Raw genomic sequence first — 22,945 nt, forward strand, 5'->3', positions numbered from 1 at the left:
TCTGCACCAGGCAAAGGCTGTTTCTTCATCCAGCCCTGCAAGAAACCGAGATTAACCTTCACAGAATCATAGAATAGTTTGGGTTGGAAGGGACCTCTAAAGGTCATCTAGTCCGACCCCCCTGCCATGGGCAGGGACATCTTCAACTAGATCAGGTTGCTCAGAGCCCCGTCCAACCTGACCTGGAATGTTTCCAGGGATGGGGCATCCACCACCTCTCTGGGCAACCTGTGCCAGTGTTTCACCACCCTCGGCGTAAAAAATTTCTTCCTTGTATCTAGTCTAAATCTACCCCCCTTTAGTTTAAAGCCATTCCCCCTTGTCCTGTCGCAACAGGCCCTGCTAAAAAGTCTGCTGCCATCTTTTTTATAAGCCCCCTTTAAGTACTGACAGGCTGCAAGAAGGTCTCCCCGAAGCCTTCTCTTCTCTAGGCTGAACAACCCCAACTCCCTCAGCCTTTCTTCATAGGAGAGGTGTTCCATCCCCCTGATCATTTTCGTGGCCCTCTTCTGGACCTGCTCCAACAAGTCCGTGTCTTTCTTGTGCTGAGGGCTCCAGAGCTGGACGCAGTGCTCCAGGTGGGGTCTCACCAGAGCAGAGTAGAGGGGCAGAATCCCCTCCCTCGACCTGCTGGCCACGCTTCTTTTCCTTCCCATTAAATAAGTGTGTTTCCGTGTTGGAGGGTGCAAAAGCCTGTGACCCCCTGGTTAGTCAGAGCAACTCTGCCACCTTCCTGCCGTGCTTTGTTTCCTTTGCCCCATACATCTGGCCAGATCCTAAACACTGCTTTCTTCAGGATCCTCAGCCAAGCTTTGCTCCTAGGGCTCAGAGGAACATGCCTGGAAATCTCCACCACTGCTACAGGGGGGAAACAGAGCCGGTTTATGGCGGAGCTGTGAGGCAGACTGACGGAGGCTGTGGACACTCAGATCTCCCGAGTTGCGTGACCTTATCCTTACAAATGCCAGTGATGCACTGTGGCCAATGGTCCAGAGGTTTTAAAATGTCACTGTCTTTGTACAGCACTGAACACACCTGCGTGCTTTGGGGGCCTGAGGACAGTCACTTCCTCTCGCCTTCTCATGTTATAACAGCTACCATTAAAGCATGCTGTAAGCTATTACTTCAGAGCCACGAAGAGGAAGAAAAGCATTTGAATTGAAAAGTGGGCCATGGGGCAATCAGTTTCACAGCCTTTATTCTCTTCTTTATTGTGGAAAGCCCTCACAAGAACTACACCTTCTCTTTTGGATGGCCCTGCACGTCTAACCATGCTCCCACTTGTAGAGAACTGACCCGGTGCGGAGCTGTAGTCACTGCACTAAATTACTAAATTTACTAATTACTAAAACTACAGATCGCAAAGGCTCAGGTTCAGTTCCCGTCTTTCCCATCAGTAACAGACAAGCAAGGGCAAAATCAGCTTTTCAGGCCCTCTGAGTCCTAACAAACCTTCACCAGGTTTCTGCTAAATGCCTTTCTGAGCATGAGGTCACCCCTGGGTAGGGGAAAAAATTGCAGCGTTGGCTGGTAAAGCCAAACAAAGGATGCAAAGCACAGGGAGGAAAGCCCACAGGTCTGGGAGAAAGCATAGCTGTGTGAAGGTAAGAAAGACCCAGCTCCAGGCAGGGTTCAGGAGCTGCCCAAAGCCAGCAGAGGCAGTCCTGGGGTCTGGGCCCATGGTATGGCTCCAGGGCCACCACTTGGGCTTGGGGGAACAGGAATGCAGGGATACTCATGATCCAGGAGGCTCTGCTGAGAGGGACTAAACCTGGGGATAAAGCTCTTCCCATCCTTCCTGCTTGGCTGGTGTCAGATCCTGACTCTGGGAAACAGAGATACTTCATGGCCTCTTGCTAAATTGTGCCCATCTAGAGCTAGTTTCCAGGCTTGCCCTCATTTATTTTCAGAGCATATCTACATTGAGTCAGTACATCTTTTATTTGGGCTAACCCAGTTTCTGTGTCTTTGCCTTTCCTGAAGATCACTGGGGAAGTAGCCCTTCTCTGCATGCCAAAAGGAGCACTCTCCTTCCCCACTTCAAAAGTAGCACATTCAATTCCTCCTGGGGAAAGAGTAATTCTCTTCTCCCACCCTCTTGCCCAATTGCTTGTGATACCAGGTCGATGGTTTGATTTCCAACTCTACATGCAAAGCCACTCAGCCTGTCGTTACCAAAATCATGTTTTTAAAGCAAGATGACGTTTCTAGAAAGAAAAGATCTCTGCAGGGAAAATTGACTCTGGCATCAAATTTGCAGCTAATTTTCTTCCTCCCTGTGCCTTGTGCAGGTAAAGACAGAAAATGCAGCATTGTTATTGGGGGCTACCCACCCCATGACGCCCATGGGCACTGCAGATCCTCTCTGAAGCCAGGGCAGGTTCCCAGTTGTTCTATGATCTACAGCAAGTGTAACCCGAAAGGCTGCCACTGCACTATCCTCTTGCTTCCCACGGGAAAACTGGACAAACCCTTCCATCGGGGACGCTTCAAGCACCTGCTTGACTCAGCCAGCTGAAAAATACTAGGGAGAGAAGCGCTTATCTCCGTTTGCCCGCTACTAGAGGTCATGGCCTGTATTAAACACATCTTTCTGACAGCATGCAAAGACAGCCAGGGAGGAGCTGGCCTAAGCAGGGAAAGTTTTGACTGTCAAAACGCCTATCACAAAATATGCAAAGCAGCAGGAGCTGAGTGCCTCCCCAAGGTAATGAAGAGGGGGAGAAAAGTCATGCAGCACTAGACAAACTTTCATGAGCTCCTGTAGGTGGTGAATGAAGCTAAGCCAGAAAAAACATGATGAACAGCATGCTGGCACAAAGACGTCGCCAGTGCTGCTCGGAAGTTGTCCAAGGAGCAAAGCTCTGGTGCTTTCCCACGAACCTTACCTTTTATCCTACGATACCTGCACGGGTGTGCAAATCTGTGAGTAACTTCAAACAGCCAGGGATGGCGTCTCTTGGCTTCTTCAACACATTCACCACAGTTAAAGCTGCCAGTTGTGAGATACTTTCTGGGGAAAGGGAAGATTTTGTTTCTCAGAAAATGCAGCTTTTGCTACAGAGCTAGATGATCCCTTGTCTTCCCATCTGCTTAGGCAGAAGAGATGTGTTTCTCCAAACAGGACTTCCTCACTTCCTCTTCATTTACTTGTCAGCATAATACAAGTCCATTAAACATGAGCACTAGCACGCGGGATGCTGGTTTTGGAGCCATTTCCTATTTGTTGGAGCTTAAAAATATTCAGAAACCACCCCAAGCCCCTCTCCTAGCTGCTATCAGCTGGGCCTGAGAGGCAGGTGGCTGTAAAATTGCCAGCAATGCTATAAAGCATTTTGTTTAAAAAAAAAGAAAAATAAATGAATCCCATTTCAGTGGATTCCATTATATACCAGAATTACATTTGGAGCTACTAAATAGTGGCCCTGGAAAGTCCTATTGATTGGATTTAATTATTCAGCTGAAGTCTGAGGTGCCTCCACTTTACTGAGCCCTGCAGCTGCATCATTAATAAGATTTCTATCTAAAGCACTTCCCTCCTGGGTCAGGTAAAAGACACTGCGTTACCAATGGTATTTTAGAGCCTGACTCTGGGCTTTGCAAGACAAGAGGTGCAAATGTAATCAGCCACTTGTGACAGGACGTGAACCTAAATCAGCTCAACAGAAGCATCAAGCCACTGCGGCAAGTGGATGCGGGGAGCACTGTGGGCCACTGCAAAGCTTGTGGGCTCTGGCACCAGCACTGAGTGAGGCTGGTATCCCCTCGGGAGAGTCCTTGCCCTCCACACTACCAGACACACAGCCCAGATGGTAAAAAACTCAGGTTCCCGCTTCAGCAGCAATTGAAGAAGCCATGTTTCCAAGGGCTCGGTGGCTGGCCTGGGTACAAGCAATGGGTTGACTGAACGCTTTCAAAGATCTCCCCTATGTTCCTCCTGGACCTTAAGGAGAAATCCTGTAAGGATGAGGAAATTTTGCCCAGAACTGCACTCCCCACGCTCTTTTGCCCACCGTTTCTGCAGGAATGATATGAATCTACCCCAAGGCACACCAAGCCATATACAAATGGTGATGGCAGCACTTGAAGGGATCCTGGACATGCTTTGGGCAGGGGAAAGAGAAGGGTTGGGGTGGACAGCACTGCTGCTTGCCTCGTCTCTCTGGAGGGGAGCAGTGCTTGCTGTACATGTGGGGCAGGAAGGTGGAGGCTTGGGGAAATAGGGGGCTGCAGTGGGATAGGGACCCCCACTCAAAGGTGGGGGTCTGAAGAGGTGCATCCCCAGAACCACTTGGCATCACACCCTGTGAAACCCAGGGCCAGGCCCTACTTCCCCATGGTGTTGAGAAAGAGTGGAACGCACCTCACTCAAAAGAGAGAAGCAGCAATATGTTTTATTTAGGTAGAATAATAATTTGACAGGGTTCAATAAATTCGATGGAATTTAATAAAGTTTAAGAGTGGTTTATGAAGGTTCAAGAAGTTTGATGGCAAGGTTCACTTTATTAATTACTGCATGGAAGAAACATACAAAGGAAAATTGAGTTAGAATTGAGTTAGAATGATTCACAGAGAGACCAGAGACGAAAAGGGTAAGGGAGACCCTCCTGTTGAGTCACGAGGTTCAGAGTGGACCCCCTCGCTTTCTAAACTCCTGATGGAGCTTAGGTGTGGCTAGGTCCGATCTTAGTCTCAGACTTGGACAATGGTTTATGTCTAATGGAATTATCTATACAAAGTTTATAGTAATTAATATTTAATAGCTACATGGATTAGTAATGTTTCATTAGTATTAATTCAGCATGCTGTCAGTCACCAAAGATCTGTCGCTGGTAAAAGGTCTTTCTGCCTCAAGGAGCAACCTTGAGAGGTGTCCCAGCTGAAGGGGAGATCACTGACATGCAGCCACGCTGCCTGGCAGGGAGAGCTCAAAGAAGGCTCACCGAGGCTGTCATATTTATGGGATAAAGTGGTTGGCTGGTAGTCAAATTCCATGCGATGGAAAAGGTATGCATGAGACTCCTTGTACCCATGACTTTCTTTGTTCCTTGATAAATGAGTCTTGGAAAAGCCACTCGCTATTCATGTGTTAATCATGATTGGTGTTCCAAACTCATATGCATCGATGCTCACTGGGTCACTCTACTCCTTTGTGGGTTTTCAGAGAACAGGTTGAAACTAGAGGAGTTCTTGGTCCAGCTACAGCTCAGGCCTTTACCTCCTTTGGAGCCTGTACCAAACTACTGCTAGTTTGGTTAAGGGGTTGAGTGCATCCGTCACACATGGGCAGGTCTCATACTGTGAATCCTAATCTGTTTACTTGTTCCTTTCCAGGCACAGCTTTCATAGAATCACAGAAAGGTTTAGGTTGGAAGGGACCTTTAAAGATCATCCAGTCCAACCCCCCTGCCATGGGCAGGGACATCTTCAACTAGATCAGGTTACTCAGAGCCCCCTCCAACCTGACCTTGAACACTTCCGATGGTGGGGCATCCACAGCTTCTCTGGGCAACCTGTGCCAGTGTCTCACCACCCTCATTGTAAAAAAATTCTTCCTTATGTCCAACCTAAACCTACCCTCTTTCAGTTTAAAACCATTGTCCCTTGTCCTGTCACTACAGGCCCTAGTGAAAAGTCTCTCTCAATCTTTCTTATAAGACCCCTTTATATATTGAAAGGCCTCAATAAGATCTCCCTGGAGCTGTCTCTTCTCCAGGCTGAACAACCCCAACTCTCTCAGCCTTTCTTCATAGGAGAGGTGTTCCAGCCCTTGGATCATTTTTGTGACCCTCCTCTGGACCTGCTCCAACAGGTCTGTGTCTTTCTTGTGCTGAGGGCTCCAGAGCCTGGCACAGTGCTCCAGGTGGGGTCTCACCAGAGCAGAGTAGAGGGGCAGAATCACCTCCCTCGACCTGCTGGCCACGCTTCTTTTGATGCAGCCCAGGATACGGTTTGGTTTCTGGGCTGCGAGCGCACATTGCTGGCTCATGTACAGCTTTTCATCCACCAGTACCCTCAAGTCCTCCTCGGCAGGGCTTTCAGGAAAGGCTGACTCAGAGTGTAGTGTTTCTTACTCAATCATTTTTATGATTTTTTAATGAATTTTTAAGGCCGCCATGAATCCCAAATCTTAAAAAATATTACTTATATATTTTAAAATCTTTCAGGAAGTAGAACAAGTGTTTGCATACCGATACATTTCATAAAAGTGATGCTGTGTGTAACCTTGGTTTATGTGAAATACAGAGAGGGGTAAAGGAATGTGATTAGTTTGCCACTGATGCCACAAAAGCAACTGGTTGGTGAAATATAGACTGGGGGAAGCCAGCAGTGAGCTGAACGAGTGCATACTGACGCTCTGGCCTCTTAAATGTCTTGCAAAGCTTGGGCCTGACAAAGGGGATGTTGTAATTAGCTTGCAAAGTCCTTTCGGGAGTTTTGAATGGAAAGGAGGCTGCGAAGCAGCAGCGATCTAGATTCAGGTGTCAGGGAAGTCTTGCCGAGCTCCCTCAGCGCCTGGCCAAGGCCCATGGCTTCAAAGTCACGGCACGAACAAGAACGGAGCTGGGCACATTTAAGCGGATCTTCATTTACGGCTCCACCAGTCATGGGGATTGATTTCATGCCTACCTCCTCATCACTGGCAGAAAGGTACTTAGGAGCACTAGACCAGATCCCAATTTCTTCTGAATTCCTCTTTTCTGATTTTCTGTGCCCCCCAGTGTTAGACCTGGCCAGCTCTTCTTCAGCACGTCTTCTTCAGCGCGTCACACGGTGCTACGCAAACACTCCCCAAAGCCCTTTCCCTCCCAAACAACTAAAGCAGACCCATTTGCCGGGATGAGGCTGGCTGGCGTTAGCCATATTGACTGCCTCTAACAGGAATTCCTCATCGCCCTCCCCATTCTCCGACCTGTGGCTGCTGCCCCACCAGCGCCGGCAGCCCCAGTACCCGGCGTACTGTGGATTCTCCAGGAACTGCTGCGGTTGCCGTTTTTCCTGTCAATGGAACCTCCCTTGTGCCCACGGATTAAAGTGGAGGTAAGTGGACTGGGGTCTCTCGGTGAACTGAACTGGGGGTCTCTCGGTGAACTGAACTGGGGGTCTCTTGGTGAACTGAACTGGGGGTCTCTCTCTCGGTGAACTGAACTGGGGGTCTCTTGGTGAACTGAACTGGGGGTCCCTCTCTCGGTGAACTGAACTGGGGGTCTCTTGGTGAACTGAACTGGGGGTCCCTCTCTCGGTGAACTGAACTGGGGGTCTCTTGGTGAACTGAACTGGGGGTCCCTCTCTCGGTGAACTGAACTGGGGGTCTCTTGGTGAACTGAACTGGGGGTCCCTCTCTCGGTGAACTGAACTGGGGGTCTCTTGGTGAACTGAACTGGGGGTCCCTCTCTCGGTGAACTGAACTGGGGGTCTCTTGGTGAACTGAACTGGGGGTCCCTCTCTCGGTGAACTGAACTGGGGGTCTCTTGGTGAACTGAACTGGGGGTCTCTCTCTCGGTGAACTGAACTGGGGGTCTCTTGGTGAACTGAACTGGGGGTCCCTCTCTCGGTGAACTGAACTGGGGGTCTCTTGGTGAACTGAACTGGGGGTCCCTCTCTCGGTGAACTGAACTGGGGGTCTCTTGGTGAACTGAACTGGGGGTCCCTCTCTCGGTGAACTGAACTGGGGGTCTCTTGGTGAACTGAACTGGGGGTCCCTCTCTCGGTGAACTGAACTGGGGGTCTCTTGGTGAACTGAACTGGGGGTCCCTCTCTCGGTGAACTGAACTGGGGGTCTCTTGGTGAACTGAACTGGGGGTCCCTCTCTCGGTGAACTGAACTGGGGGTCTCTTGGTGAACTGAACTGGGGGTCCCTCTCTCGGTGAACTGAACTGGGGGTCTCTTGGTGAACTGAACTGGGGGTCCCTCTCTCGGTGAACTGAACTGGGGGTCTCTTGGTGAACTGAACTGGGGGTCCCTCTCTCGGTGAACTGAACTGGGGGTCTCTTGGTGAACTGAACTGGGGGTCCCTCTCTCGGTGAACTGAACTGGGGGTCTCTTGGTGAACTGAACTGGGGGTCCCTCTCTCGGTGAACTGAACTGGGGGTCTCTTGGTGAACTGAACTGGGGGTCCCTCTCTCGGTGAACTGAACTGGGGGTCTCTTGGTGAACTGAACTGGGGGTCCCTCTCTCGGTGAACTGAACTGGGGGTCTCTTGGTGAACTGAACTGGGGGTCCCTCTCTCGGTGAACTGAACTGGGGGTCTCTTGGTGACAGCTGTTGGGGCTTTCTGACTTAAACTGCAGTCTACCCGTAACTGGTGTTTCTGTCCTCCCTGCGCACCAGTAAGCCAGAAGCACTCTGGTCTCATCTTCCCGCTTCACCCCTCCTCACCGGGCGCGGCGGGCTCCGGCATCCCCGGCGGCGACTCGGTTCCCGGGCAGGGCCGGCACCGCCCACGGCTCCGCCCGCCCCGCCCCGCCCCGCCCCGCCCCGCCCCGCCCCGCAGGTGGCGGCCCCCAGGGGGCAGGCGCGAGCCGCTGCCCCGCCGTGGGGCGGGTCCCGGTGAGGCCGCGCCCCCGCCCGCCCCGCCCCGTCCCGCCCCGCCGCCACAGGGCGGGCGTCACGTCCGGGCGCCGCGCATTGGGACTGGCCGGGTGCGGGCGGAAGTGTGGGCGGGGGTTGCCGCCGTTGCCGCAGTGACGGGGGCCGGGAGGGGGGTAGCGGGGGGGCGGAGGAGGGCGAAGATGGCGGCGCCGCCGCGTCGCTCCCAGCACCACCACCACCACCATCACCCGCCGCCGCCGCCCGGGCCGGCCTCGCCGCCGGCCGCCGCCTCGCCGCCGCGCAGCCCCAGCCTGGCACCGGCCGACCTCGCCCCCGTCGCGCAGCGCCACAGCCTGGCCGGCCCCGAAGGCGAGGCTCCCCCCGACGCGGAGCGGCCTCCGGCCCCGGAGTGCTCGGAGGGTGCGGGCGCCGCCGCCCCGGGCCCGCCGCCGGGCTCGGGCAGCAGCTCCAGCAGCTCCTCCTCGTCCTCCTCCTCGTCCGCATCGTCGTCGGTCGCGTCGAGCCCGGCGGCGGAGAGTCCCGATGCGGCGGGCCCGGGCGCGGCGAGCGGGGCCTTCCGCGAGCTGCTGGAGGCCTGCCGCAATGGGGACGTGACGCGCGTGAAGCGCCTGGTGGACACGGGCAACGTGAACGCCAAGGACATGGCGGGCCGCAAGTCCACGCCGCTCCACTTCGCCGCCGGTGGGTACCGGGACCGGGGAGGGGCCGGGGCCGGTCCGGCCTCCCGTTCCCGGCGAGGGCAGTGACAGCGAGTGCGTCGGGGCAGGGAGGGTACAGCTCCCGACCTGGCTTCCCAGGAGTAGCTTCCCTGGCTTCGGGGAGTGGACCTCCAGCATCTCGAGGGGCCGGGAGGACTCAAGCGTAAGCTGAGAGGAGGAGTGTGAGCACACTTCCCCGGCAGCGTTTCGCTGCAGACTGTGGGGAGGCGGCTGTTAAATCTCCCTTTTTTTCCCTCATAAAATGGAAGAAGATCCTTCCTTTGGGTGGAACGAGTGGGAGAGGAGATCCTGGAGGCGTAAGGGAGGTTGTGTGATCGAAAAGTACAGACGTTTTTCTCTGTATTTGACACATAGGCTGCAAACTGGTGCACGTGTGCTTAGGAAGTGAGAAACTGGAATTCAGGACGGAGTTGGCTTGAAGTTAAGGGTTTCACGTGTATTGTAGTAGCTCTTGAAAGTCAGGGACCCCTGTGATGCACGTGGACTTGATAAGAATCAAAGTCGGTGCCTTGTACTTTGTAACTTTTTTTTCTTTTATTTAGGCATAGCTGCTGATGGAGCTCTGCATCTCTTGTGGTCTGAGTGGGCTGGGGAAAGAGGTGAAGTGGAACAGCTGAACTTGATAGAAGTTACACATGTGTCCAGGAGAGAATATACCTCGTAGTGCAGAGAAGACCTGTCACTGTGGTCAGAAATAATGTCATAAAAGCAGTTAACAGTGAGGTCCAACAGTTTACATTAACTGGAAGTAAACATTACCTTCTAGGAAGTATACCTATTACAGGTTAGTGTAGTCCATTAAGAGAACATTTTGTACAGGCCATGGTCTTCTTCACTGGGGGTGCAGGGCACGTGAACTTCATCATAAAAGTAAAACGAGGAAAGTGTTTTAAATCATCAGCCCTAATTTGGGACTTGCACAATTGCTAGGTCTGTGGTCAGGCTGAGGGCTTTCTGATGCGTGCCACAGTGTTACGGGACTGGACCTTATGTAGTAAGGGGCATAGATCTTGTCTGAGCTCTAAGTGGTGCACTAGTACACATAAATTAAGATAATTAGCAAGACTGTATTGAGTGATCGATATTTAAATGCTGGCGTATGGCTCTAAAGCACTGTGCTGAAATCGATAATAAAAACGTTTTACGGCACAGTGCTGCCTGGAAGTGGTGTTCAATTTATCAGTCAGATACTACTCTCAGAGATTGTATGGGTTTGTTTTCATTTTCAAAGTATGAGTGGCATTTCATGATGCCCTTAAGGGAACTTTTGGTCCTGAGCCGTTTCCTTCTCATTCTTCTCTGATCCCTGAGCTCTATCAGTAAAGCATGACCGACCTTAGGCAAGTGGAGTTTAAAACACAGTGAACTTTTGGAGTATGGAGATGGACTTAATTTTAGTGAACCCTGAAACATAATGCTGGTGCAACTGCATGTGTGCACATGAAGTTCTTAATGTTTTGGAAGGCTCGTCTTGAGTCTGCTCTGCTTGTTTTGGATTCAGACTTAAAATTAGACCTTGCTGCTTCCCCTTAAACTCCGAGATCTCAGCTTGTAACTTCAGTGCTGGTACAAACTCCAGTGCTGAAGCTGCAGTGGTAACTTCTACTTTGATTAGAGAAGAAGTGGACAAAACTTACTTAAGGGGATAAGGCTTTGAAAGTTGATAGCGTCAATAAGATGTTACTGTAATAGCAATGGAAGGTGCTTCCTTGTAACATGAGGAAAACAGCAGATGAAGTTCTCATACCTAACAAATTCCTATATCTATTTTTCTAGATTTAAAGACTTTCCTTAGCTACCATACATATTTTATCTCAAATCACTGCAGTATGTCTGGTCCAAAGGGATTTGACATGTAATAGCATTAGGCAGATTTCTTATTACGGAGATCTTGGGATCCTGCATTTGGAAAGGCCTGTAAGCACGTTGTTTGAATGCAGCTGATCTTAGGCAGTATGTGTCTGCTAGTGATGCAGTGTGTTGATTTGATCTCCTCCTTTGTGGGCAAAAGGAGAAATAAAACTTGTTTGCTTATGAGCATAGGAGTCTGCTGTGTATATGAAGCTGTGCTATGGATAATAGCTCATGTTTTATGAGCCATACCTAAGTGTGGGTTGTATGGCCTTCACTAGGGGAATGGGAGTTGGAGAGTGCAATATACAATGTTTTAAACTGCTTTCAAACCTCTTGAAGCTAAACTCTTAAATGACAAGAGAGAGAGTTCCACTTCTGATCTTGTGGTTTGTGATAGAGGAGTTCTTTTCTTCTAATTTTTTCTTCATTTCCCAATTTTGGGGGTAGCTGGATTCTCCACCCCCCCCCCAACCCCCCGTGGTACTTTACTTCTCCCTAGCTCAGTCTGGTTTTCTCAGATGTCCTTTTTGGCAACAATGCCAGGCAGTTAAGTTACTCTTTCTGTAATAGGGAAGGACAACTTCCCTAGTTCTAGTTTCTTGTAAAAAGCACTAAGTTCAGGTTTCCTTAAGCTTTGTGAGGTTTCTAGTTTCAAAATCACCTTTATCTCCTTTCTCATGGCAGAAGGAAGATAAAAGGGGTGACTTCTGAGAGCATTCGGAGTCCTTAGAACGTATGTAAGGTGGGGATAAGGTGAGAACTGAAATCTCTGTAATCAATTATTTAAAAAGTTAGGGATAGATCTAAATCTGTTTCTAGAAGTTGGAGTCATATGTCCGTTATCCACTTCCAGATAAAATGTGCACAGCCACGTCAAGTTGAAGCAACAGTGTTATCCAGGTTTTCTTTATCTGGGATATCTGAATTGTCAATTGATCTGAATGAAGGGGAATCGGTTCTTCAACTCTGTGTTGAAATGTCAGCTAGTGTGCTGAATAATTCTGACCTGCTTTGGTTAGCTATTAGTAAGGCAGAAATTAATATTGAGGCCATATCAGGGTGATAGAGACCTCTCTTGTCAAGCAGGAAGAGGTTGAACAAAGGATCATTTTCCTTTCATCCTCCAACTGAACTGTTATTCTAGCAGAGCCTCTCTTGAAATTCTGAATGTCTTTCAGGATGTGTGGTGTTCAGCTTTTCCTTTGCAAGTGATTTGAAGGATTCTTCTATAGAGGTACACATGCTTGGAAAGAGGAAAACTCAGTAGTGTCTCAGCTGCTATGTGGATTGCAGGATATTTGGGTCTCTGGTACCAGTGCAGGCTTTGGATATCGTCCATCAGCACCCAAGAATCAGAGTAAGAAGCAGATTCTAAAGACTTGAAAGTGATTGAGTGACTTTAAAATGCAAAAAAGAAATTAAGTGGAGGTATTAATGTACTCATAGCTTTTGCATTCAGTTTTTTCAATGAAAACTGGCTTGCTTATAACTAAAAAAAAAATTAAAAAAGCAACTGTGCTAGGCATGAACAAAGGTATGTTTGGCTCAAGGTTTTATCCGTACTGGTGGCCAAAAGCAGATGCCTAGGGAAGAGTTATACGCTTGCCCTCTTCATATATAATACTTCTCTGAGTACCCTTCCTGCAGTTTGTAGCTCAGCAACTGTTTGAGCAAGACCCAGTTTCTACATGTTAGTAGAAGCTCATCCTGTGGTAAGGAGTTCCACTGAATAATTGGACTGTTAACTTGTATTAAAAGTAACTTGCTTCCTCTTGTATTTTCCACCCTCTTCACTGGAATATCCTGTGTTCTGCTTAATGGTTCTCTTCTTCAAACTGTATTGAATGAGACAAACTATTCCACTCCCTTGCCCTTCCACTGTACTCCTTTGATCTAAAGATGTTACCTCTTTTTCCTTGAGAAAGATCTTAACTGTCATTGTTGATTTCACCAGATTATGAACGTTTTTGCTGTATTATATGCCCCTCACTAGTTGAAAAATTTTGTTATGCCTATGCTGTCTGTTCTTGTAAACTGGCTTGATAATCCTGCTTTTGGTGATGTTGTTGTCACATAGTTGACAAAATACCTTTTTATCCAGCATAACCAAATGAGTTGGTGGTTCTGTGTGTATGTGAGAGGTAGATTCCCCCCCTTTGGGGAATGCTACTGACTTTTTTTTTTTTTTTTTTGAATGGTTGGATGATTTCAGTCTATGTGATAATGTCACATTTTAGGTATACTTTGCATGGGGTAGAGTGGGACTTTACTCAGCCTACATATTTTCTGTGAATCATTGTGTGGTTTGTGGGGGGGTGCCTGTATTGGTCCATTGTGTTTGAAGCAGGTTGGCAGTGGTGCTTTCATGGCTCTCTTTTTGTATGTCGTCCTCCATTTATAGGACTCACATACCAAGGCTGGCTTTCCAAGACTTCTCTACCTTTAATATGCCTAGATGAGGAGGACTCCTGTGACCTTTTGTCTGAAATCCCAGATTTTTCCCAGAGCCAGCAAAAATTGGTAGGAGCCGGCTTGGTAACAGACTTGCTTCTTCCCTTCTGAAACAAGGTTTAGCCTTACAAAAGGATATATATGTATTTGCTGCTGACACCTTGATTCATGTGGGTTTTGGCCTAGTCCTTGCTGGTAAATCATTAGTAATAGCACCTCTTTCAGAAATGACTAGGTGGATGAACCTGATAGGAATAAGCTGAGTCCTAGCTAATGTCTTCATATAGCCGCAGTCATAAGCTTGTCCAGTTCCACACCCATTTAATGAGAAGTTTAACTTTTTTTTTTTGATCATGAAGTTAGCCCCTCAAGTTCTTAGGCAACACATTCTTTTAGCCTTACAGTTATTCTCTTTCTAGTGTTTAACCCAAGGATATAGAAAGTCCTAATAGTAATTGCTGAACTGTGGCTTAATGCCCACTTCTGTACTGAGGAAGAGGTAGAGGTTTCCAGAGTGGCTTTCGGAAAGTATGGAGTTGGGATCACAGGGTGAAGTGCTCTTGGTGGTATCAACCCAAGCTCAGGCTTGGAGAAACCTGATTTAAGGTGGCTTGTTAGAGCATCAGTGATATTCCTTGTTTTCCCTCTTCTTGGGCCTATAGTAATGGCAAAAAGCTGTTTGGGCAAAGTAGTTTTCTGTAAGCATGCTTTTGATATCACTAGTAATAACTGTTGGCATAAACCACGACACAGTCAAATCTGTTTATGAAGGCTAATATATATAACTATTCTTTGGAAAATTTCTGGAGCACACAACTTTAATCCTGAAGGCAAAGGGATCTCACTTGGGTTGGAAAATAGTCAGTGGTCAGAGTTTAAGAAGAGAGCTCATCAAGTTAATTTGTCAACTAGCAAGCTGTTAATCATAAAAATGCAAGCTGCTTCAACATGTGGAAGTGAGATAAGCAACTGAGGAGGCAGAACTAATATAACTAGCTACTGAGTGTTACTTGAGAGAGAGCCAGGAAATGGCAAGAAGTAGTTGGTAACTTAAGTACACTTCCACTCTATGCAGAGACACCTGAGTCGACCACTCCACCTGTGGTGCAACGTACAACAGGTTAGCTTAAATTCCTCTGGAAAGCCTTGCTTGAGATACCATTCTTAAACTACTCTGACTCATTTTGTTGCAGTTGTCTGCCTTGCCGTAGAAGAGATGTTTGACCTTACTCAAACAGTTGTTTGTGAAGCTAACTCACTGATTAATTCTGCCTTGTGCAACTTATAGCAGGGGTAATAACAATTTTCAGCTGGATTCATATGGATAGAATGAAGAGTGCAGATTGTGTAGTCAATTAGGAAATATCCTGGCAGCCTTACAGGCTCAGAGCCTGCAAAATGTATAAAAAGATGAATTAATAAATTACTGGCCTTGACTTTGGAATTCTTTCTTTTCTGTTTTTGTGGCATTTGTAGTACATGAACTCTGTTAGTGTCACAAGTGTATTACTTCCTAGGAAGTTTCAGCCTGCTTTCTTTGTGACTGGTAACTTGTTCTCTTGAATGGTCTTGCAATATTTTGTGCAATATGTTGTATCTCTTTCCCATTTAAAATCCTTTGAAGGAATTTACAAGAGGATATAAATGAGAAATCTCAGACCTTCAGTAATACTGAACCAGGTGCCCTCTTTCCCAGCTTGAAGGCTCTTCAGTTTACTTAGTTAAATCACTCAGTTTAATTGTGTTCTGCCTAGTGAAGTAGGAGAAATGCTGGTGGCTTTTGGAAGACCTGTCTTGGGGGAAATATCTGGTCCTAGAATGTGTGGTACTAAAGCAAAGAGACGTACAATGACTTAGCTTGAACTTCTTCCACCCTTTGCTTACAGTTTAAAACCATTCTCAAAAGGTTATGTGTCTCTAAGATATGTGCTTCTCCACTTCAAGGGCTTGTATTCTCATATGAGCTATGTTTAGTGCTCTAACAAGTGGGATTACATTTAATAAGAGCATCTTTCCTGCTTTGCCTAAGATCACAGTAATACCTGCAGGTGTACTTAACCTGTGATTATATACTTTTGTAAAATTTAACTCCTTTTGGAGTCAATGTGCTCTTAAGAGCAAGCAGGTGAAAGGAGGAGGAAAAACGCCTAGTGAGAGTTAGACATCTTCCATGTGGTGAGTTAAACTCCGCACATAACAGCAGCTTTGCAGAGGTTGGAATTGGCATTTGGAGGAGTTCATGCTATGTTGTGATCAAATGACATTAATTGGGCAGCAGGTGAAACAGTACAGCTGTACTCAAACTGATCAAACTTACTACTTGATGTATTGTACTCACTGCAGAAAGCATTCTTCCGATTCTAGTGGGAAATCCATATATTTATTTGGTTGGTTTTTTTACCAAACTTTCTGAAAATGAGTCTTAATCTTGAAATTGGGCAATGAATTATGTGGCTTCTGGGAGTATTAGTAATTAAGTGTCTGTAAACTGTTACCATGTGAAAGCTTGTGACTAACTGAATGCAGGTTTAACATCGAAGCCCAAAACGGGAGCATGTAACAGAGCGTATCAGCTGATGCTCCTGTTGCTTTCCTTGCATTCCTTCCCTTATCAGTCATTCAACCTGCTCACTCTGTTGCCTCTTGTTACTTAGGTTCAATGCCACAAGAAGAGATGGGACAGGACAAGCTTGCGTGCTGGGAGCAGGATGTGAAGGGCGAGTAGGACAGGTCTTCTTGGCAGTAGCAGCAAGCATTTGGTGGTATCTCTGTGTGCTGTCTTGTCTGACAGCATTTAAAATTTTTATTTAGCTTAATTTTCAAGCTGCCAGTTTACTACCTAAAGCCTTTTTTTCTCACTTTCAGCCTAAAGTGACAGGTATAAATTGGAAAAAGGCAAGAATACAGCATTGGCAAAGAACTAGTTAAATGGCGTTTTCTCTGAATTGTCTGCCTGTCTCTTGATTTATGTAAAACTATCATAGCTATGTCCAACTTCTGGCTTTCACCAAGGCTTAGTCTTCTGTTGTTTCTGTGAGGTGACTGGAGAAATGAAGAGCCTGTCAGTCACTCTGAATTTTTGCCTTTTCTTTAGTTTGACGATGAGTGTTTCACCCTTGAACTTCAGATGTTCTCTTGCTACTGCCTTTTTATAATGGGATTACTGCTTCCTTTCTGTCCTTGACAGTATGTTTTCTGAGGTACTGTGACTTGCCTGAAATTTGTAAATTTGTGTAAAGAAGCTTAAATGAGGGCAAAGCTTGTGCATTTTACCTGTGTGAAATAGCCCAAGCTAATAAGGGACCCTGCCTATGAGTGTGCTTTGGAAGCTGGCAGGTGAATCTCATCGAACCAAGCTTGCATGCTGGGCCTTTAAATGTGACTGTCCTCCATAGTTACCCTGTTTTTTTGATGTTTTCATAGAATCATAGAATAGTTTGCGTTGGAAGGGACCTCTAAAGGTCATCTAGTCCAACCCCCCTGCCATGGGCAGGGACATCTTCAACTAGATCAGGTTGCTCAGAGCCCCGTCCAACCTGACCTGGAATGTTTCCAGGGATGGGGCATCCACCACCTCTCTGGGCAACCTGTGCCAGTGTTTCACCACCCTCAGCGTAAAAAATTTCTTCCTTGTATCTAGTCTAAATCTACCCCCCTTTAGTTTAAAGCCATTCCCCCTTGTCCTGTCGCAACAGGCCCTGCTAAAAAGTCTGCTGCCATCTTTTTTATAAGCCCCCTTTAAGTACTGACAGGCTGCAAGAAGGTCTCCCCGAAGCCTTCTCTTCTCTAGGCTGAACAACCCCAACTCTCTCAGCCTTTCTTCATAGGAGAGGTGTTCCATCCCCCTGGTCATTTTCATGGCCCTCTTCTGGGCCTGCTCCAACAGGTCCGTGTCTTTCTTGTGCTGAGGGCTCCAGAGCTGGATGCAGTGCTCCAGGTGGGGTGTCGTGGCTTAATCTCAGTTGGCAACTAAGCACCACGCAGCCGCTCGCTCACTCCCCCCCAGTGGGATGGGGGAGAGAATCGGAAGGGTAAAAGTGAGGAAACTCATGGGTTGAGATAAAGACAGTTTAATAGGTAAAGCAAAAGCCGCGCACGCAAGCAAAGCAAAACAAGGAGTTCATTCACTACTTCCCATCGGCAGGCAGGTGTTCAGCCATCTCCAGGAAAGCAGGGCTCCATCACGCGTAATGGTTACTTGGGAAGACAAATGCCATCACTCCAAATGTCCCCCCCTTCCTTCTTCTTCCCCCAACTTTATATACTGAGCATGACGTCACATGGTATGGAATATCCCTTTGGCCAGTTGGGGTCAGCTGTCCTGGCTGTGCCCCCTCCCAGCTTCTTGTGCACCTCCAGCCTTCTCAGTTGGTAGAGCATGGGAAGCTGAAAAGACCTTGACTAGTGTAAACACTACCTAGCAACAACTAAAACATCGGTGTGTTATCAACATTGTTCTCACCCTAAATCCAAACCACAGCACTGTACCAGCTACTAGGAAGGAAATTAACTCTATCCCTGCTGAAACCAGGACATGGGGTCTCACCAGAGCAGAGTAGAGGGGCAGAATCACCTCCCTCGGCCTGCTGGCCACGCTTCTTTTGATGCAGCCCAGGATACGGTTGGTCTTCTGGGCCGCGAGCGCACATTGCTGGCTCATGTCCAGCTTTTCATCCACCAGTACCCCCAAGTCCTTCTCGGCAGGGCTGCTCTCAGTCCCTTCACCGCCCAGCCTGTATTGATACCGGGGGTTGCCCCGACCCAGGTGCAGGACCTTGCACTTGGCCTTGTTGATCCTCATGAGGTTCACCCAGGCCCACTTCTCCAGCTTGTCCAGGTCCCTCTGGATGGCATCCCGTCCCTCTGGCATGTCGACCACACCACTCAGCTTGGTGTCATCTGCAAACTTGCTGAGGGTGCACTCGATCCCACTGTCTGTCATTGATGAAGACATTAAACAGTACCGGTCCCAATACGGACCCCTGCGGGATGCCACTCGTCACCAACCTCCATCTGGACATTGAGCCGTTGACCACTACCCTCTGGATGCGACCATCTAACCAATTCCTCACCCTTTACTGGACAGTCCACCCATCAAATCCATGCCTCTCCAGTTTAGGGAGAAGGATGTTGTGGGGGACCACGTCAAAGGCATTACTGAGGTCCAGATGGACGACATCTGTAGCCCTTCCCGTGTCCACTGATGTAGTGAGTCCATCATAGAAGGCCACTAGGTTAGTCAGGCAGGAGTTGCCCTTGGTGAAGCCATGCTGGCTGTCTCAAATCACCTCCCTGTCCTCCATGTGCCTTAGCATAGCTCCCAGGAGGATCTTCCATGTTTTCTGTAGGAACCTTCTATCTGTTTGTCTTTCGGGATCTTTGATTACAGGTCCTTTCTAGGGAACTCTTCCTTAGACTTTGTAAATTAAAGTTGCACTGGAAATATAGAAGAGTAGGATTTTTAAAGTCATCTTAAATGACATTACATCAGTTTCTTCAGTTTAAACTGAATTATATGTGCTTCATGTGTCACAAATGGCTTGGCACGTGTCTGTTGTTTTTGTGACCCCGACACTGCAGGAGTTTCAGTAATTACAGCTGCTTTGTCAGATTGGGTCGTGTCACCATTTTAAAGACTTTCTAGCACTTTGTTAATCCAAATTTTTACAGGTTTGCCTGTGGTGGTGGTGGGGGAAGCTATTCCCATAATTGGTTACTTTTTCTCTGAAAGAAGGGTGGTCTGGTAGGATAAAATCACAGTAACCTTTAGTGTGCTTTTTGAGGACAGAACAGAAGAGCTAATTCACCAAAACCTTTATCAAAGATCCCATGTCCGGCAATACCTTGAAGAATTATGTGTGTAGTCCTGAAAATCACAACACTGAACAATTTGGAAAGGAATCTGGGTTTTCAGGCACTGTCAGGTTGTTTTTCCTCGAGAGACAAGAAATACACGTAAAGCAAATGCTCATGCAATTTCAGCACCTTTTTTAGTAGTTCAGTCTACAAAAACAAAAGGCTAATAAAATCTGTTTAGTTGAAAGCATCCTTTTCTAATTCTTGTCTTGCTCAATTTTCCTTTGCCAGTCAAATGAACAATATAAACGTGGGAACCTTGAGGGCTTGTGTCTTGGTATTTATGCCCCAGGCCTGTTAGCTTTGCTGTGGGCCCAGATACCCTTTGTTTGCTGTCATACCCATTTAAGCTATCATTTTCTATTTGAAGACTTACAGGTGATGTTCCTTGACTGTTTTATAAGAGAGACAAACAAAAAAAATAACTTTTCATCTAGAAGCTGCAATGATTTACAGTAGCAGTGGCCTTGCTGACAGTTCATTAAGAAGAATATGTCTTCTGGTAGCAGTTTTGTTGTGATAAATAAGTATCACTTTTAATAATACCAGTTTTGATTTGCACGCTTCCATTTCTGTAGTGTAATTTCTAATGTGAAGTGATCAGTATATAATGTACCAGAAAGCTTTGACTCATCTGCAGTGGTGGACTAAAATTGGATTGCTGAGTGGGGTGCCAGTCTGGTTGTGGGCCCCTCCCTGCAGCTGGTATGGCTCAGCAGCTTGTGGAACAGCTGCTGAACTGCTGTTTAGCTCCATGTATTAAAGAAAACCCACTTTGGTATCTGCTCAGTGTGCTAACTTGTAATTTGTAGTGGTCCAGCATCTGTGCTGCAGACAGCTGAGGGCTCTGTATGGTGGGGATGGGAGAATCCTTACAGCTATCCAAAAGTAACCAGGCTGTACTTGTTAACTGGAGCCCTTGAGCTACGTTACCATACAGGATTAACCGAGGTGTGAACTGCTACAGTCTGTGCTAGATGTGAGCATCTGTGTGCGTATCCATGATGGCTTCCCCAGACTGTTCTTCCACCTGCTTGCTTGTGTCTCATATAAGAATACTTCTTTAGGCAGAAATAAAGGTATTGTTAAACTGTCATCAAAACTCTCAAACTGTGATAAGCCTCGGTAAAGGGGCTTTTTGTTTTGGCCCTGCCTGCCTTAACCATAGTATCAGTCAGCTTTTAGAAGACTTCTGTCCTTCAGGAATGGGTGTTGAAGGACTCTGTGCTTCACTGGGGAGACTGTAAATTCCTGCAGAATGGCTAGCCTGCAGCTTGACTGAAAGCTGGATATCAAGTTATAACATTAGCCTTAACTGGATAAGCTGGCGTGAATGCAGATCTGCTAGATCTGGCTTAGAGATCTCACCGTATGGACTGTGAGGGAAAAGCATGTTAATTCTGCACCATAAGTCTGCATAGCTGTAACTAGTGCACTACTCTGGCAAAAAGAGGGCTTAACTCATTGAAATGGAGGTCCTATCCAGGGACTGCAACTCTGGAGTAAAACATTTTGATTTGAGAAGTCTTCATGCATGAGTTGTTGCCTGCCACAGAGGGTGCTGACTTTTGAGAATCGTTTGTCACTGAGCAGCATTTCACTGTGGCTGAGTAACATGGTCACCTGGGGGAGAACTGACAGCTTCTTTGTTGCTTCCCTTGAGCTTTGTATTTGCCTTCTAGAAGGGAAATAATGTCTTTAGTTATGTTTTTGATCTGTGGAGTTAATACAATCTATAAGCTGCCAGTTAGCACCACTGTGATGGAATTTCACTTGCTGCAGCATTTAATTCAGCTGTTTCGTAAACATAGTTCATATAGATGAGAGTCTTCATACTTAAGCTGGTTGGTATCCATGATTACCAGAAGACAAAATAACTCTTAAGGCGACAATCTTCTAAAATCTCCAGTGATACTGCTTTTAGCCCTGAGGTTTATAAGAAATGCAACCCAACTTTTGCGATGCAACCTAGTACAAAAATGAACACTTGTGGTTTAGTTCAAACTGTCCCTCTTGAACCTGACACCTCATTTTTGTTCCTGTCCTCTAAGGCAGTGGTCTCCAAAGTGGAGTGTGCCAGATATTTCACTGGGGTGCAGGAAGAAAATATACTTTGTACCATTAATAAATATAATAGAAACTTTAAAACAGTGTTTACTTCATCTTTATCTCAGCCTTTTTAAATTTCTATTTTTGTGTATGTTTATAATCTACATAATAGTACAGTAGTGCATGTATATGATTTATAAATAGACATATATTGGGGGTGCACACTCAAAAAATTTTTTACTGATGGGGTGCACAATCAAAACAGTTTGGAGGCTGCTGCTCTAAGGCATTTGAGGCAATCGGAAGCACATCTGGGCACTAGAACCTTTCCAGGTTCATTGTGGACAACAAGCTAAAGGTGTCAGGGCCTGGCATGCTGATGCAGGATTTTGAAGTGTATTGGTTTAATGATGCTGGCTTTATGGTGATGTTTTCCCTGGACATAATAGAGACTGCATTCCTAGGCTGAGACCTTCCTGAGGCATTACTTTCCCAGCTGAGGTCTCAGTTCTACGAAGAGCTGTAACTTAGTCTCTCTGTCAGTTGGAGGTAGTCACTCTTTGTAAAAAAGCGAGAATGTAGTTTGGGTTGAGGTAAGGTTGTTCTGCTTGAGCACTGACAGTGTCCTTCAGTGTTTATTAATATGAGGTCTTCTCCTAGATGAAGACCTATATCAAGAGATAGCATGTAAGATGCTTGCTTTAGGTACATACAGATTATACTAAGTTTTTAAAACTAATAAAAAGCTTTTCTTGAAAAAGAACGGCAAGCCTATTGTAGAACTTTTTCATGAGAGTGTGGCAGCCAGTCAGGCTGATTATAATACAACACTGTTCACCTCTGTCATGAGTGTAAGTAAATCTTCCAGCTGTTGTTTGAGCAGGTGAATATAGTCTCACTTTATGGTGAAATGAACCAAAACGAGGAAGAGGGACATGGATAATATTGTTTGATGTCTGTACACTGGACCGAGTGAACAGTTTTAAATATTAAATCATGTTGTTTTACCAGACAAATGAACAGAAACATGTTCTCTTACAGGTTTTGGAAGGAAGGATGTTGTAGAGCACTTGCTACAGACAGGAGCCAACGTTCATGCTCGTGACGACGGAGGGCTGATACCCCTTCACAACGCCTGTTCCTTTGGTCATGCTGAAGTGGTTAGTCTGTTACTGTGTCAAGGGGCAGACCCAAATGCTAGAGACAATTGGAACTACACTCCTTTGCATGAAGCTGCTATCAAGGGGAAGATAGATGTGTGTATTGGTAAGTATCCATCACTTCTCATATTGAAACTTTACCAGATATGTTTTGTGCAGTTGTAACTGTTAATGTGCTGGAATTGAGATGAAAGATATTGGTTGACTTAACAGCGAACTTCTTTTAAACTAGCAGGTAGGTATAGCGATAGTCACTTAAGACTAACTTTTTCATAGTGTATAATGCAAGCTTTGCTGAACTTG

General features: G+C 46.8%; 1 protein-coding gene across 1 annotated transcript in view; it reads left to right on the forward strand.

Annotated features, from left to right (window-relative positions):
* The first annotated feature begins 8,732 nt into the window (after window positions 1-8,732).
* The window catches only part of TNKS (tankyrase), a 147,346-nt gene continuing 133,133 nt past the window's right edge, over window positions 8,733-22,945 (forward strand). Inside the window, exons 1-2 of the mRNA XM_076336717.1 lie at window positions 8,733-9,234; window positions 22,524-22,748. Coding sequence (XP_076192832.1) covers window positions 8,733-9,234; window positions 22,524-22,748 — 727 coding nt within the window. The remainder of the gene's footprint in view (window positions 9,235-22,523; window positions 22,749-22,945) is intronic.

Source organism: Aptenodytes patagonicus, chromosome 4 (genome assembly GCF_965638725.1).
Source record: "Aptenodytes patagonicus chromosome 4, bAptPat1.pri.cur, whole genome shotgun sequence".
Lineage (NCBI taxonomy): Eukaryota > Metazoa > Chordata > Aves > Sphenisciformes > Spheniscidae > Aptenodytes > Aptenodytes patagonicus.